The following is an 18,921-nucleotide window of genomic DNA, read 5'->3' as shown; positions in this document are numbered from 1 at the left end:
TTAGCATTTTCTAGAATATTTGCAAAATTCTAAATAACATATATTTTATTTTATAAAAAATATTTAATTACGGAAACGAAATTTTTTTTAAAATTTGGGTATAGAGACATTAGGTATTTTTTTGGAAGCAGGAAACATGAAAAATTAGCAACTGCCTTCGCCGGGAATCGAAGGACGGACCTCTGGAATACCGGCCCAGTGTGCAGAACCACTACACCACGAAGACACGCTAGGTGTGGTGGTGGTGTATTTAATTATGGCAAAGCACACTAGGGCTATCTGCCTAAGGGGAGGGATGTCTTCGTGGAGGACTTTCTAAGGGAAACTGGCTCGTATACACGTTACACGTGGGGAAAACCACGAAAACACTCATGCAGCCAGCCCGTTCGCGGGATTCGAACCTCGGATCGCACTACCAGGGTTCAGCGACTTTACCGCTCGGCCGCTGGTGGGCCGAAGACACGCTAGGAAAGCGGGAGAAATACCTTATATTACTTCTCTTTTTAAAGGCCGACTTTTTTTTTAAGGGGATCCAATCACTAAATCCTGGGTGTGGATATACCTCGTCCAACACCTTTTTAATTCGGGCGCCCCTGTAGAGACATTAGGATTTTTTTGGGAAGCCGTAGAGATGAAAAATTAGCAACCGCCTTCGCCGTGGATCGAACCACGGACCTCTGAAATACCGGCCCAGCGTGCAGAACTATTACACCACGAAGGCACGCTATGAAAGCGGGAGAAATACCTCATAAGGAAAATTTTTTTTGTCTAATTACAGGACAGAAAATGTTTTTCAATCGCGCGATCCGTTATTGATATTGAATTACAGTCGTGAGATAATTTCGCAGTAAAGATACATCTCTGATGACTATCCAAGATTCTAGAAACTTTGGTCTTATATAGAGATGGTCGTCTTATAGAAATTATGCTTAATATCAATATTTATTTATAATCTCAGAACTATTGGTCACTTTCAGAAGTGGTCGTTTGAGAGGCGATATTCTATATATTTATTTACTGATACTCTCAGATTCCAAAATTTGTTTATATTCTCAGAAATATTGGACGGAAGGTGTTCGTCCCATACATGCAAAATTTTACATTTCATTAAAAATGAATTCGGCATTATTTAACTATTTCCCTATTAATTAATTAATTAGATAAAGACAAAAATTAGGAAATAGTACTGTTTATTACGGAATAATGTAGGAAGTTCTACAGAACTATATTCTTTCGCGTCATTGCACATTGTATCCGGCAAACTACAAGTTTCTCGTATTCTTCCGCAAATCCGTAAACATCTGTCTGATTTGAAACGAAATCCAAAATGGCTGCGCCATGAGGTTAACTTGTATGGATATTTTTTGTTGCGTGAAAGGTAAGTTCAGTTGCAATACTTGTATGTTTACTTTTTTTGCTTTTCGAATTTATGTCATTTTGACAGTTAAATGTTTCACAGCTTTATGAATTGTTACCATTCTGTCGTGAATTACGTGTATCTCAATGGCTGGCTGTCTTTTCAAATATCTAATTTGACCTGCTATCCAAATGTTTATGACTGAATTTTTTTAATCTAGTTTATGCATTCAGTTTCAAAATAATATGTGTGATCAGATTGCTTATTATTTTATTGCAACAATAAATTTATGTTAAATAGTTTGAACAATTGTATAAAAATAAGAGTTTGCATTGTTTTGTCCAAAATATGTATGGTTGAAACATTATCTTAATCTAGTTTGTAATTCAAGTTTTTTGGGGGGTACTGTTCTGTTATTGGGACCAGAATCGGAAATGTATGAACCTGTGTTCGTAAGTATGTGCATAGATGTGTATATGTAGACACACAAACATACAAATATACAAGCATACATAAATACAATTCTGAACCCGGTCATGATAACAGAACAGTGCCTTTTTTTTAATCTTTTTTGAATATTTTATAAAAGGATTAAGCATTTTTCAAACTGCATATCATTTTAAGATTCGACTTGCAGGAAGACAAAATATGGTCATTCAATCAAATGCTTATGATTGCTATTAACATTTTCTCATAAATATTGTTTGCATTTTTATTGTATTTTAGATACTTTAGTTATGTAAAGTGAACGTGAGAATATTAGGAAAGCTGAAGAATATGAAAATGACATAATACATGTATTTTTTCATAGAGCCCATTGTTTTAGAAACCAATGCACCATTATTATATGCTGGCTTATTTTATAGTTATATGCAGTTTAATTTTATGTTCATGTTACTATGGTATTGTCATTATAATAAAAGTATTTATAATTTTTGTTGAATCTTGCAAGTTACCTAACATTCAGAATTATTACTACCGAATTTTACTGATAGGTTTTTTCAAGTTGACATAATCTGTCTGATAAATAAAATAAACTGGTGTTTAAATTATATGCATTTCTCTTAATGTTTCATTGAAAGTGAGATGGAAATATAAATGCTATCCAGAAAAGTGAATTCTTTTTGCAGGAAATAACAAACTGTACTAAATGATTAATGTTTATATCATTTTAGAAATGTCAATATTAAAGTTTCTCTCCCTTCTCTTCTTTGATTTTGAAATAATTTATAATAAAATAATATATGCATAAGTGTAATTAATGTAAAGTGTCATTCAATAATATAATTTATTTTTACTGATATTTTTATATTTCTTATCTGGGTTTTCTTTTGGTGTTAGAAGGAGGAAAAGACTGTAATGTTTTAATTAAGGAAATAATTAAAACATTACAGTCTTTTAAATAACACAGTTACAGTAATGTTTATTGAAGCAATCAGTACTGTGTGATTGCCAGTGATTGAATAATGTTAAAATGCATTGTTGATAAGGAAATTTGCTTATCTTTGTGTTATAGATTTTATTTTGACACAAGCTGAAATTTGAATTATTGGAAGCACTTTGAAAACCCGAATTATTTCCTGAATCATTAATCAGGCCAATATATAACATACAAATTTTCATACAAAATTATTTCTTTGAGCATATTATAAAGAGCTCATTTAATTTTATTATTTGTACAAATTTTAGACAAAAGTAGCATGTAACAGTTAAAGATTTATTGAAGCCTACTTGTTACTTGTGGTAACAAAGAAATGTGAAAGATATTGCCACATTAGCGAACATGACGATCTTTGATGCTTAGTTTAGTAATTTAATAATATATTGAGAAATGCTGGGAACTTTCAGAAGTAGACATTTCGGAAATGATGGGCTTGATAAGAAATTTACATGGTTTTATTATTTATTCTTTAGTTAAGAATGGATTTTAGATGTTCATGTGAAAGAATTTCTGTGTAATTATATGTGAAAGAATTGTTAAAGTTTGGCATTTAAAAAAATGAATTAATAATATGCAATTATCTTTTTATTATACATATATTACTATATATTTCTAATGCGCTATGTAAATGTCAGTGCTAAACAATTGAGATACTATTGTCAGGGCAATCTTTTCTTATACATGAAAAATTCTGATACTTTCTTATCATCTGCCCTCACAGCTTCAACTTATGCTAAAACAGCAAGAGTATGCACACGATAATAGCAAACTATGAATATGCATACCACACACATGTATTTACATGCTTTATATTTAATCTTTATTTCTGAATAGTATTCCATTGGATGAAAAATATGTGAATATTGACCCAATGTGTATATTTTTGTGTGTGTGCATCCTAAAATTTCTTGTTTCTTATAAAGTGCTTATTTGAATTACTGCTTGTGAACAGAGCAGTAGATATGAACCATAAACTAACCATTTTGCCAATTTTCACAGCTTTGCAGATAGTCAGAAAGCACCAAAATTTGTAATAATGTTAAGTTTAAATGATGTTCTATACTTTTGTGTTAATTTTTCTATTCTATTAATTCTATTACTGTGTTATCAAACTTTCTGCAGGAATTTCAACTGGTTAAGATGTTATTACCATGTGGAGAAGAATTTGGTTTTCAAGCTAGAAAAAAAATTGCAGCTGAAGGATTTTGTAGAAGGTCAGTCAAACTGGTTTTAGTTAATTATAATTTAATTTTGGGTGAAGAATTCTCAAATTTATTTATCATAAGTGTCTAAAGGTCTTCTAAATTAAATTCTGCTTGTTTTTGAAATATTTCATGACATTCGTTCTTTGATTATTATTATTATTATTTTTAATTTACTAACTTATATTCAGGCACATAATGTTGCATTTAATGCCATACCTTAAATATTGTATATAATGTTAAAATAATACATTTCACTTAAAAATGTGGTTGTGACAGTAAATTTTCTGTTACATTTAATCATATCTATAAACATTGGTATACATCATTTTTCAATAATCTGTATATTATTTTGTGCATTTCTTTTACATCCAAGATCTGGCATATGACTTGCTTTTCAAACTGATAACATGGTGTAATAATGTAATCTAATGGTTAAAGTTTACTATGGAACGGGCCAAATTTAATAAATTATTCTTTGATAGAAATTTATTCATGTGTTCAGTGTGTCTCATCTCTTTAAATTGCTAAAGTATATTTTATGTACTTGCATTTAGGAATTTTGACTGTATCAGAGCAATTTTGTTTCAGTTATTATAACATGCAAGGGAAAAAATCCATTCATAGCTCTGCATTTAAAATTAGTTAATTAAAGTCCTTAATAAAGAGGGACGTTTTGTTGTTTTAAATGTCGATAGAGTTTAATTCAAAAATATGCCACATTAAGTGTTAATTTTTAACCTAATTTAAAATTTTCATTACTTTAACATGTCCAATAATTGTAATTTTAACTCTGATATTGTAATAATATCAAAATTCCTCACTTTTTGATAAATAATCCAAAAGTAAAACAAGAAAAGAAAAAATTAAAATCTAGAAGTATATTTATTTCATACCTCTAACAAATAAAAACAACACAAGCACTTTTTACTGTCTATCTGCATAGTGTGGCATGTCCCGTAAGACTTAGATTTGTATGGTCAAATCCATGTTTCAGTTAAAGGAAAATGCATGCACAGTCTTCTGATTTTCCCTTCGATTAAGGATTCTGTATATACTAGCATAAGAAATATATTAGTTAATGCAGTGTTATACATCAATATTTATAGACAATTATTGTGGCTATGTTTATTATAATTTTGTTCACTGTAATGGATGGAGTGCCTAAACCATCATACTGTGTAAACAAAACTCAAATCTTCATCTCTGCATACTGCTCCACTAGTGTTTAAACCACTGAAATGGTGATTATGCTAGAACATCTTTGGTAAAAATTTACTCTACTGTAACCCTTGGTGAATCGTTTCCTTTTTTTATATCAAGATTGTCACCTGAGAGGATCGGCACCAATTTCAACGTGGCCGCTACACAAAACCAAAATAAGAAGTCAAAGACATACACAAACTCTGTGTCCATGTACACATCGACCTATTAAAACAGAGAACTGCACAAACTGGGCATTGTGCACTGCCTTAACTTTGTCCATGTACACACTGATCTATTTTCACTTTAAGAAAATCACAAAGTTAAAAATATCATAGTTACCAGAAAAAATTCGCCACTGTCTTAACACACAGACAACCAAAAATACACAAACAGAGAGGAATAAGTTACCAAAAATACATATTTCCTAACATAAAAACATTAAACAACAAATCTTCTAACAAAAATTAACACACAGAGACAAAAAAATAAATGAAACGTCATTTTTTTAACATACCATTTTTTTCACATGCATATGTTTAGGCTTCCCACCACCATCCTCCAGGTAAGCAATTCAATTAAATTTTTCATCTCTTAGTCACCTCAGACATACTCAAACAATGGTACCCACACCAAAATAATAAATAGCATGTTCAAAATACAAGACCATACCACTTCCGTGCAACCAAACACAGCAATTGAAGAGAATGGTAAGAACCAAAAACCTGGGACTGTACAAAAGGTTTGCTATTAAAAAAAGTAGCCCAAAACTAAATTTATCACAGCACATTGGCAATATTTGCAGAAATAACTCCTTTTTATTGACAAAAAAAAAGTTTTTTTTTTCCCAAAGGCTACTTTCGCCAACATTATCAACATTAGGGTTACCGAAAAACTTATTTGACGCAATGGGCTTCCACATTTCACAAACAACCAATACCACTTTGCGATTTTTTTTCAGACAGAAACCAAGGTGTACCATACAGTAAAGATTAGCCACATCTTCATTTACTACTGTTACAAGTACTTCTTTGGTAAATTTCTGCGGTTAAATTCAAAAGTTTAAAATTGCATTAACATGATCAGATTCAGAGTCATAGCTAGGGTTTTCAGCGCTCAGGGACAACTGAAGATTTCGTGCCCCCTACTGCTTGCCAAGGATGGAAAACATTTAATTCTAAAATGTTCTAACATCAGTTTGGCACCCCTTGGATTCTGCACCCGAGGACAGATGCCCCCCTTGCCCCCCTCTAGCTATGCCCCTGATCAGATTTTATTTTCTGCACGTAGCTAACAATTACTTATGTGTTGTCAAATAAATGTTACCAGATGCAGTTAATTATTTTTTACTCGCCAATCTCATGAGACAAGTTTTTTTTTGCTCCTGCAAGACTTTACTTTGTGTTGCAAAATAAATTCATTCTCACTCTTTTTGGACTTGCCTACACATTAAATTTAAAATAGTTTTATGAATAGGTAAGATGTGATTATCATAACTTTGTTTCTCTCTTTATCTTGGCAACTTTATATGTTGATTCAGTATCCAGGTTACCTACCAGTGGCTGATTGATAAAACTGCTCATATGTTCAGCTGATGGTGGTTTGAGTTTATTTTCTGACATAAAAAATTTTAAAAGGCATCCCCCATGTTTAAATTAATTTTAAAGGCCTATAATCGAAAAATCAAATAATTGCTGCTCTGTTTATAGGTACTAAATGTTAAAATATTTTAAATGCTTCCTTTAATTTGCATTCTAATAGTCATTTGTTTAAATTTAATTATGAATTATATTCACATGTAGTAATTGTGAGTGTTTTTTTATTTTAGGTGCTGTGAAAGGCAATGACAGAGATCCAATTTATCAAGAGTTCTTATATACATAAGAATACATGGATATAACATTGTTTTTCATGAATTCAAATAAAATGTGATAAATTGGATTAATAAAAACTATTTTGAATTTTGAAAAGTGTTTTTCCTCTGTTAATCATAATATAGTGGCCATAAATTTCTGAATGTGTTTATTTTTCATCCAAATAAATAGCTTTACAAAAATTTGTCATATTAATAGATATTGCATAATTTAGCATTATTATAAATATTTATTATAGCAGATTTAGCTGAACTACTTTTTTAGTCTCTTTGCAGATGAAGTCACAAAGGTAAGTGGTTAGATATTTTGCTGTATTCCCCATTAAGTAATTTTATCTGGTATATTACCATTACTTATATATTAAAGGTGAAAGAATAAGCTTTCCTTGAAGATACAAAAATTTGCAGATATTTCAAAAAAATTGGTATACGTAAAAAAGTTCTTAAATTGCCACATATGCGAAACTGAAAATGTTATATATGAAATAGTTCAGAAATATAAATATTTTCACTATTTTTTAACTATAATTAATTCACTGCATTTGTTATATATAATCACAGTTTAAGGTAGCAGTGCTTTTCTCACTGTGATTTCTCATGTATTTTGATTCATAAATACACATACATAAATCCACGTATTTTGATTTCTCTTTTGAGACCGAATAAAAAATTCTCGTTGACATTGAGAGTTGAATAAAAGCTCACCTCAAAATAAAATGAATTAATAAATTTATGGAAAATTTTACATTGCATATATTGAGCAGAAAGAGTAAACTGAATATACTTAATGGAATTAATAATTGGTAGAGTTGATAGCAGAATAAAATGCCTTAATTGCATGGTAAACAGTAGATCTTTTGAAGTTTTTCTATGTTGCGTAAAATGCAGATTTAAATTTTTGATATTGATTGTCATATAAATGGCAATTACTGTTTTATTTTGCTCTGAAATGAATGGTTAGTAATAAAATTCTGGATGAGACAACCTTTAACATGCGCTAGAATTTACAAAGTTTAATTTTGTGCTGATTTCAACGGGTAAATTTCATTTTACTGAATTTTGCGTAAAATAATACCAATGAACCATTGCAAATTATTTTCAGAACTTTTTTTTTTTTTAATCTAAAAGGGCTATTAGTTTTGAAATGTGACTTCATATCGTCAGTCGTAAACTTGTTTCGCTTTTCATTCAAGTCTTGTCATTTGGCAAAATTTAACATATTTACCTTTAAAATCTAATATATTATTGACTAACAAGCCAAGCTATTTAAAAGCATTACACACAGTTCTTAACAATGCTTTTTAATCTTAACAATGCTTTTAATTTTTAATCTGATTGATTTAAAATGCATTTAATTCATGATATATCTAATTGAAAACATTTTAATGTTTCTACATAATTACATGATATATTTCTTCATTTTTCAAATATATAGAACACATATTATAACTTTCTGGTGTCAGTATCTTATAAAATGTTTTGCTATTTCCACTGCCCCATCTGTATTGATAATCTATGCATTCATAAACTTTTAGCCTCTTTGAGTGACTGCTAAAATCTGAGGCCTTTCAGATTTTTTTTTTTTTTTTAATTGTGTGAGCAGAAAGATAGAATTTTAGAAGAGCTTCTTGAGTTACCTTTTGAATGATATAAAGAATTGTTAACATAATGTCAAATTTTTACAACTAAATATTAAATATATAAAAAAGCCTGCAGCATTCTCATGTTACGAAAACATATTTATTTATTCTGAGGCTAGGAATTTATTTAGTTTTAAAAATACAATTTATTCCTTTTAACAATTTCCCAACAGTGTCATCAAAACACTATAAATTCCTTACATGTTTTAAAGAAAGATGATTCATTTATGTAAAGATTATTAAATGGGTAATTTTATTATTCAATTTTTAATACAAATTAACTGAAATTAGAGACTGATTTTGTAAAATAATTTAATTATGAATAATTCAATTTGGGGGCTATTGGATGTTTAAAAATGATCAAAAGATTTTTAATATCTTAAAAATAAAAGCAAAATTTTCAGTTTTATTCACTGGAATTTTCCTCTGTATATATATACTGGGATGTGACACTAAGCAGTTGAGACTATGTATTTAAGAGGTTAAAGGGATATTGTAACTAGTGTTTCAAATCCTGATAACATCCCATACGCTGTCGGTGGGACGTAGATAGGATGTCCTAAGGATATACTGGGATGTGACATTAAGCGCTCAGGAGGATGAGTTTAGGAGAAAATTGGGATATTACGGGATGTCCTGAGGATGTAGTAAGTAGGACTGAATCCTAATAACATCCCATATGTTGTCGATGGGACATAGATAGGATGTTTTTAGGATATAATGGGATGTGCTTAGGAGGTTCGTGGGATATCCCGGGATGTCCTGAGGATGTAGTAAGTAGGAGTTCATATCCTAATAACGTCCCGCACGCTGTCAATGGGACTTGGTTAGGATGTCCTGAGGATATCCCGGGATGTGACATTAAGCACTCGGGAGAAGGTGTTTAGGAGGTTCACGGGATATTCCGGGATGTCCTGAGGATGTGCGCATATCCCGCGAGCAACATCCTTGGGATATCCCAAGGATGTTTTTGTGCTATGTGGGAATCTTTGAATTATGGTAACTTGGCGATTTTTTGGCGAAAATTTGGCGACCAACTCTGCTACAGCAACCCTCTATTTTTTTTTCGCCACCATTTTGTCTTCACGAAGTAAAGACATGTTTCTTTTCTTTTTATTTACTGAACACTTTTCCAACAATCTGCTATCCGAATTACACTTATGCTAGAAATTTTATGGAACAAAACTCCTTAATCATCACAAATATTAACTGCCAAATTGGGAAAAAGTGCAGAATCGCAAACTCTTTGCCGCGTTTTTCAGAATCGCATATACACATAAACCATGTACATGTCGACTTATTTTTATTTAAAAAAAAATCCCAGAATTGCACAAAAATGGCATTGCACACACTCTTAACTTTATCCATCTACACTGCTATTTTCTCATAAATTACAAAAATTTGCACGAAAATGCAGGAAAATTTTGTGACTCTTTAAACTCGGTAAAAAGCACATATATGAAATTACCTGATCGCGAAAAAGTATATACCCTTTCCAAGGATGAACATTTCCATGTATAAAATAAATAGGCTGATCTTTACAATATGGTAACTGGTAGTTTGGCGACATTTTGGAGGCGATAAAGGTTACTACCTGGGACTTTGGTAATAATGTGAGCAGTACTCAGTTCCGATTACGCATTATTTCGTGTGAGGGAAATGAGAGATCATGTGATAGATATTAATGGACGAATTACGGTTCTTTAATCGGAAAAGGGGGGAAATCGGGAAAAAATCTGGAAATTTTGCATTTGCCTTTATTCTGTGTTGTGTGAAACAGTGTTTGTTAATTTTTGGATCCCATGGCTCTAACTAAAGTGAATTCGAAATGGGTATTTAGTGGGATTGAAAGGCGTAGTAATAAGTGTTTCTTTAAGGTTGTGCGAGATAGAAGTAAAGATGTTTTATTAAATTTTTTATTTTACCTGGTACCTTGGTGTGAACTATACGTATGATTTTTAAAGATCCTGAAACAGAAATAAGAAAAGTTTATCGGACACGTAATCAAGATTCTGAAGAAGATTTGGTAAGTTAGTATTTTTAATTATTTGAGGATATTATTTTTATGCATTGTTCTAAATGTAAGGTGGAAGTAAAGTAATTTGCGTAAACGTGCATGGAAATAATTTAAATATTTGACGCTAAGTATTTGTAACCATTTGTAATGAAGTAAAGGTTGGAATTAGTTAGTGACGTTTGTAATATAATAGATAATGTAGAGGTAAAAGTTTTTGGATATTTTATTTATTTTATACGGGGAAATGTTCATATTTGGAAAGGGTATGTACTTTTTCGCGATCAGGTAATTTCATATATGTTCTTTTTACCGGGTTTAAAGATTCAGAAAATTGTTATGCATTTTCGTGAAATTTTTCTAATTTATGAGAAAAAAGCAGTGTACATGGATATAGTGAAGACTGTGCGCAATGCCATTTTTGTGCAATTCTGGGATTTTTTTTAAGTAAAAATAAGTCGACGTGCACATGGTTTAGTGATATTTTAATTATAGATATTTTGTGAATTTTATGTTTGTAAGAATTTGGTATACGTTTAAGTTGAAGTAAACGTGCATGGAAATAATTTAAATATTTGACACTAAGTATTTGTAATGCTTGCGGTATGAATTTGTTGGTGACGTGTATAATATAATAGATGATTTAGAGGTAAAAGTTTTTGGATATTTTATTTATTTTATATGTGGAAATGTTCATATTTGGAAAGGGTATAAACTTTTTCGCGATCAGGTAATTTCATATATGTTCTTTTTACCGGGTTTAAAGATTCAGAAAATTGTCATTTATTTTCGTGAAATTTTTCTAATTTATGAGAAAAAAGCAGTGTACGTGGATATAGTGAAGAGTGTGCGCAATGCCATTTTTGTGCAATTCTGGGATGTTTTTCTAAGTAAAAATAAGTCGACGTGTACATGGTTTAGTGATATTTTAATGAAATGATAGTTATTTTGTGAATTTTATGTTTGTAGGAATTTGGTATACGTTTAAGTTGAAGTAAACGTGCATGGAAATAATTTAAATATTTGACACTAAGTATTTGTAATGCTTGCGGTATGAATTCGTTTGTGATGTGTATAATATAATAGATGATTTAGAGGTAAAAGTTTTTGGATATTTTATTTATTTTATATGTGGAAATGTTCATATTTGGAAAGGGTATAAACTTTTTCGGGATCAGGTAATTTCATATATGTTCTTTTTACCGGGGTTAAAGATTGAGAAAATTGTCATGTATTTTCGTGAAGTTTTTCTAATTTATGAGAAAAAAGCAGTGTACATGGATATAGTGAAGAGTGTGGGCAATGACATTTTTGTGTAATTCTGGGATGTTTTTTTAAGTAAAAATAAGTCGGCGTGTACATGGTTTATGTGTATGTGTTATCTTGAAAAACGCGTACGGAGTATGGTATTGTGCACTTTTTCCCAATTTTGTAGTGAATATTTGTCATGATTAAGCTGTTTTGTTAGATAAAATTTCTAGCATAAGTGTAATTCGGCTAGTAGATTGTTGGAAGAAGTGTTCAGTAGATAAAAAGAAAAGAAACATGTCTTTACTTCGTGAAGACAAAATGGCGGCGGGAAAAAAAAAAATAGAGGGTTGCTGTAGGAGAGTTGGTCGGCAAATTTTCGCGAAAAAAACGCCAAGTTAACATAATGTAAAGATCAACCAATAAATAAAATATCCAAAAACTTTTACCTCAAATTATCTATTATTTTACAAACGTCACCAACGAATTCATACCGCAAACATTGAAAAAGATTACAAATACTTAGTGTCAAATATTTAAATTATTTCCATGCACGTTTACTTCAACTGAAACGTATACGAAATTGCTACAAAGATAAAATTCACAAAATAACTATCATTTAATTAAAATATAATTAAATTAAAAAACACTACTTAAAATATAAATAAGCACATACATTAAATTAATAAAAATTAGCTTACAATCCTAATTACTTTAAACTAAATCATTGCTAATAACAATTTTCCAATAATACCATATTACTTTATTTACTCCTTACATTTAGAACAATGCATAAAAATAATATCCTCAAATAATTAAAAATACTAACTTACCTAATCTTCTTCAGAATCTTGATTACGTGGCGGATAAACTTTTCTTATAGATTAAATAATTCAGTAGTCAACTGGCATTCTATTCACCCACTAATAAGAAATCCCCATACTCAAACGACTTTCAGCAAACCACGTACCCTTCCTTACACTCCATTTCACAAAATGTCCATTTTCACGAGATTTCTTGCACCGCCATTCAAACTTATCTGTAATATCCTTCTTTTCACACAATCTCATTTCATTCCCACATGTTGGACATTCATACTTATCCACAATTAATCCTACAATCACACACCATTCAACCAATTCTTTTGAATTATCAGATAAACGCACTAAAATTTTAGAATTCACTTTAGATAGCGCCATGAAATCCAAAAATTAATCAACACTCTTTCACACAACACACAATGAAGTTTTATATAAAATAATATAGTACTACAGATATTTTTCCAAATTTTACCCCTTTTTCCGATTAAAGAACTGTAATTTGTCCATTAATGTCACATGACATATCTCATGATCTCTCATTTCCCTCACACAAAATAATGCGTAATCGGAAGCGAGTACTTCTCACATTATTCCCAAAGCCCTAGGTAGTAAGTAACCTTTATCGCCTCCAAAATGTTGCCAAACTACCTGTTACCATATTCCAAAGATTAGCCATATTGTGTATTTAGCTTCATTGTGTGTTTTGTGAAAAAGTGTTGCTTAATTTTTGGATCCCATAGCCCTATGTAAAGTGAATTAGAAATTTTTATTGCATTTAGCATTTTGTATTTAGCATTTAGCTTCATTGTGTGTTGTGTGGGAATGAAATGAGATTGTGTGAAAGGAAGGATATTACAGATAAGTTTGAATGGCGGTGCAAGAAATCTGGTGAAAATGGACATTTTGTGATCCGCCATGCACTCAAGATTCTGTAGAAGATTACGTAAGTTAGTATTTTTAATTATTTGAGGATATTATTTTTATGCATTGTTCTAAATATAAGGAATAAATAAATTAATATGCTATTATTGGAAAATTTTTATTATCAATGAATTAGTTTAAAGTAATTAAGGGTTGATCTTTACAATATGGTAACTGGTAGTTTGGCGACATTTTGGAGGCGATAAAGGTTACTACCTGGGACTTTGGTAATAATGTGAGCAGTACTCAGTTCCGATTACGCATTATTTTGTGTGGGGAAAATGAGAGATCATGGGATATGTCATGTGATATTAATGGACGAATTACGGTTCTTTAATCGGAAAAGGGGGTAATTTGGACAAGTATCTGTGGATGTATATTATTTTGTATTAAGCTTCATTGTGTGTTGTGTGATGTAGGGTTGAATAATTTTTGGATTGTATGGTGCTGTCTAAAGTGAATTGTAGATGTGATAAAGAGAATTTTTTTTTTTATGAAATTCTATCAAATTGGGAAAAAAAATCGTTCAGTAATTTTATTGAATCCATAATAAAAGTGTATCCACCATGTAAGGAAGATTCGGAAGAAGATTAGGTTAGTTAGACTTTGTTAAGAATGTGAGTAGTATTCAGTTCTGATTACGCATTATTTTGTGTGAGGGAAATGAGAGATCATGGGATATGTTATGTGATATTAATGGACGAATTACTGTTCTTTAATCGGGAAAAAATCTGGCAATTTTGTATTTGGCTTTATTCTGTGTTGTGTGAAATAGTGTTTGTGAATTTTTGGATTCCATGGCCGTAACTAAAGTGAATTCGAAATGGGTATTTAGTGGTATTGAAAAGGATAGTAATAAATGTTTTTTAAGGTTGTGCGAGAGAGAAATAAAGATGTTTTATTATGTTATTTATTTTACCTGGTATCTTGCTTTGAAAGATAAGTATGATTTTAAAGATTCTGAAACAGAAGTAAGAAAAGTGTATCCGCCACGTAATCAAGATTCTGAAGAAAATTAGGTAAGTTAGTATTTTTAATTATTTGAGGATATTATTTTTATGCATTGTTGTAAATGTAAGGTGGAAAGGAATTTGGTATTATTGGGAAAATTGTTATTAGCAATGATTTAGTTAAAAGTAATTAGGATTGTAAGGTAATTTTTATTAATTTAATGTATGTGCTCATTTATATTTTAAGTAGTGTTTTTGAATTTAATTATATTTTAATGAAATGATAGTTATTTTGTGAATTTTATGTTTGTAGGAATTTGGTATTGTTTAAGTTGAAATAAACGTGCGTGGAAATAATTTAAATATTTGATATTAAGTATTTGTAATGCTTGAGGTATGAATTCGTTGGTGACGTGTATAATGTAATAGATGATTTAGAGGTAAAAGTTTTTTGGATATTCTATTTATTTTATATGTGGAAATGTTCATATTTGTAAAGGGTAAATACTTTTTCGCGATCATGTAATTTCATATATGTTCTTTTTACCGGGTTTAAAGATTGAGAAAATTGTCATGTATTTTCGTGAAATTTTTGTAATTTATGAGAAAAAAGCAGTGTACATGGATATAGTGAAGAGTATGCGCAATGCCATTTTTGTGCAATTCTGGGATGTTTTTTTAAGTAAAAATAAGTTGACGTGTACATGGTTTAGTGATATTTTAATGAAATGATAGTTATTTTGTGAATTTTATGCTTGTAGGAATTTGGTATACGTTTAAGTTGAAATAAACGTGCATGGATATAATTTAAATATTTGATACTAAGTATTTGTAATGCTTGCAGTATGAATTCGTTGGTGACGTGTATAATGTAATAGATGATTTAGAGGTAAAAGTTTTTGGATATTTTATTTATTTTATATGTGGAAATATTCATATTTGTAAAGGGTAAATACTTTTTCACGATCAGGTAATTTCATATATGTTCTTTTTACCGGGTTTAAAGATTGAGAAAATTGTCATGTATTTTCGTGAAATTTTTGTAATTTATGAGAAAAAAGCAGTGTACATGGATATAGTGAAGAGTATGCGCAATGCCATTTTTGTGCAATTCTGGGATGTTTTTTTAAGTAAAAATAAGTCGGTGTGTACATGGTTTATGTGTATGTGTTATTTTGAAAAATGCGTAAGGAGAATGGTATTGTGCAGTTTTTCCTAATTTTGCAGTGAATATTTGTCATGATTAAGCAGTTTTGTTTGATAAAATTTCTAGCATAAGTGTAATTCGGCTAGTAGATTGTTGGAAGAAGTGTTCAGGAGATAAAAAGAAAAGAAACATGTCTTTACTTCGTGAAGACAAAATGGCGGCGGGGGAAAAAAAATAGAGGGTTGCTGTAGGAGAGTTGGTCGCCAAATTTTCGCCAAAAATCGCCAAGTTACCATAATGTAAAGATCAACCTAATTAAGATTTTAAGTTAATTTTGATTAATTTAATGTATGTGTTTATTTATATTTTAAGTAGTGTTTTTTAATTTAATTATATTTTAATTAAATGATAGTTATTTTGTGAATTATATGTTTGTAGCATTTTAGATTATGTTTCAGTAGAAGTAAACGTGCATGGAAATAATTTAAATATTTGCAACTATTTTTAATGTTTGCGTTATAAATTCGCAGGTGACGTTTACAATAGATAATTTAGAGGGAAAAGTTTTTGGATATTTTATTTATTTTATACATGCAAATGTTCATCCTTAGAAAGGGTATATACTTTTTCGCGATCAGGTAATTTCATTCATTTCAAACACGGCAAGGAGTTTGCGATTCTGCACTTTCTCCCAATTTGGCAGTTAATTTTAGTCATGATTAAGCACTTTTGTTCCATAAAATTTCTAGCATAAGCGTAATTCAGCTAGCTGATTGTTGGAAAAAATGTTGAGTAAGTAAAAAGAAAAGAAACCTGTCTTTACTTTGTAAAGACAAAATGGCGGGGAAAAAAAAAAAAAAAAGTAGAAGGTTGCTGTAGCAGGGTTGGTTGCCAAATTTCCCCAAAAATTATTAAGTTACCATATTCCAAAGATTGACCTCTTTTGCAAGGGCTTTTGTGGTATGTGTTGCTTAGGAAGTACATTGCTTGTTTCATTGTTTAGACGGTACAATGGATAAACGTAGTATGATTAATTTGAAATTCCTGTGCAATTTGGAATGAAAGGGGAAAAGTGCATTAATTGACTGGTGTGTAAATGAAGGTTTACTTAGTAGCCATAGTCCGGAACTACGTAGTACATTTTTTACTCTTATTTTTGTAATTTCTGTGGTGACGCCGATATACGGATTGTATTTCAGATAATTTTAGGAAGTTTTTGGACGCCATTAAGGAATTTTGTTTGACTGAAGACGCGGAAATTTCTAAATAAGGTAAGTAGTATTTTCTTTGTGTAGTGCTTAGATGCTATAAAGATCTTCCTTTTTTATATAACTTCATTGTTTGATTTAAAAATGTAGTTTACTGAGATTATATATTTTTTGTTTGGCTCTAGTGTAGAACTGCCTGCTCCTTTCACCATTTAAGGGAGTTTGAGCAATTCTCTGATGTTTTTTTTATAAGTGAAAATAGGTCGATATGTACATGGAAACCGAGTTTATACAATTCTTTAACTTGTTATTTTGGCTCTGTGTAGTGCAAAAATCGCTGCTACACAAAGCCAAAATAACAAATCACAGAATGGCACAAACTCAGTGTCCATGTACCGCAAAAAATTGCGAATTTTAGCCAAGGGGCACCCGTAAATATATTTTCATCGACTTAAAGTACAATATACTGTGATAGTTTATTCCAAAATTTGAAATTTAGTTATTTTGTTAACAATGCGTACATAATAACATTAACATTACATCTACAATATTAATTATATATTCTTCGTTATGGAATCAAATTATCATGTAACAATAGTAACAAAACCACTTACCAACTCTGCTCTAGAAGAACAACATCTTTCCATCCGAAATCTCGCGCTAAATGATAAGCTACAGAGCTTCCAACAACTCCACCACCACAAATCACCACTTGCGCTTGCTTTGGTATTTCTTTTACACAAAACTCATTAACACTAATTTCTTCTGTGGCTGGCCAAAAATTGCTGTATTTAGCAGATTTCAAAACATTGCTATCACTCAAAAGTTTTTTGTAGTGATTCAGAGCATGTTTGTACAATTTAGAAGATGTAATATTCTTCATGATTAAGATTCTACACAGACAGATTGTTTAGCATCAATCAAATTACATTATGCAAAATTATTATAACTTCAGAAAATATGAAACATGAATGTAAAACTGATTGACGTTCTTTACATTTTTAGACGGACGTAACTTTCGCAATTAAATAGACAAATGCTTTCCGTTGCACGCTTTCATAAAGTCTTTCTGCTGGAAGCACTTGAAACTGCTTTTCCGTGGAATGGTGTTTACACTGGCCGATGCTATTCGCACCACGGTGCGATTAGCCGCTTTAGCTATTCGCACCAACATCAACCACACATGCGCATTGAGTTGTCGGATACGTCATTTGAACCCAATCGAAAAGAACGGATTCTACGTACATAAGGCTCCTCTAAATATATATATCCGCGATTCAATTCACCTATAGATGGCGCTTTCACACATTAGTATGGCGGATAAAACTCGGTATTTTGATTTGTGATCTGACTTCGTACATTCAAAAATAGAGTTACTTAGCTCTTCCGAAATGTTTGATTTTGTTCAAGGAGGCGTAAATTCTCGTTGTATTACTGAAGCAGAGAGCATTTTAAAAAGCTGATCATTTGGTAATGCACGGAATTTTACTTCAAATCCAATGTACAAGTTTTGGCTTTCTATTTAAGGATAAGTTCTATAGTGTCCTGATCGCATGAAATCGAAGGACATTTCATTGTTCAAAAAGGACAAATAAAAATTTAAAAAAAAAATTCTTGTTCATGTAAAGGAGGAACTGCTGGCTGTTGTAGGAAATTGTGTCGCTGTTTTATTGTATTGTGACAGGTAGCTGATTTTAACGTTCACTGATTGTAAACAAATGATTTCATATGTGTTTTACTTGGGATTTCTAGAAAATCTGTGCAGTCAAAAGTGTCTTTTTTTCCCCATAAAAATGATATTGAATCATTATATGTATACTAAAAATATATTGATCTATTATATGCATCTATTGTATTTAATACACATGATAGCACTAATCATCAAATGCAATTTTG

At 30.7% G+C, this 18,921-nt stretch overlaps 1 protein-coding gene and 1 long non-coding RNA gene across 2 annotated transcripts in view; one reads left to right on the top strand and one right to left on the bottom strand.

Annotated features, from left to right (window-relative positions):
• Positions 1–18,100, bottom strand: part of LOC118184425 (pyruvate dehydrogenase phosphatase regulatory subunit, mitochondrial-like) — a 76,442-nt gene extending 58,342 nt beyond the window's left edge. The window contains exon 1 of the mRNA XM_085811868.1: positions 17,640–18,100. Within this exon, the coding sequence (XP_085667994.1) occupies positions 17,640–17,908 (269 nt within the window). The 5' untranslated portion in view covers positions 17,909–18,100. The remainder of the gene's footprint in view (positions 1–17,639) is intronic.
• LOC146998894 (uncharacterized) lies at positions 1,285–7,167 on the top strand. Its single transcript, XR_015039356.1, has 3 exons — positions 1,285–1,378; positions 3,921–4,012; positions 7,032–7,167. It is a non-coding gene; the product is annotated as an uncharacterized LOC146998894 (long non-coding RNA).
• Positions 18,101–18,921: the final 821 nt, after the last annotated feature.

This window comes from Stegodyphus dumicola, chromosome 2 (assembly GCF_044657685.1).
Source record: "Stegodyphus dumicola isolate Sdum_Otavi_A_Nest chromosome 2, ASM4465768v1".
Taxonomy (NCBI): Eukaryota; Metazoa; Arthropoda; class Arachnida; order Araneae; family Eresidae; genus Stegodyphus; species Stegodyphus dumicola.
The sequence above is the reverse complement of the archived record's forward strand: the minus strand, read 5'-3'. Positions and strand labels throughout refer to the sequence as shown.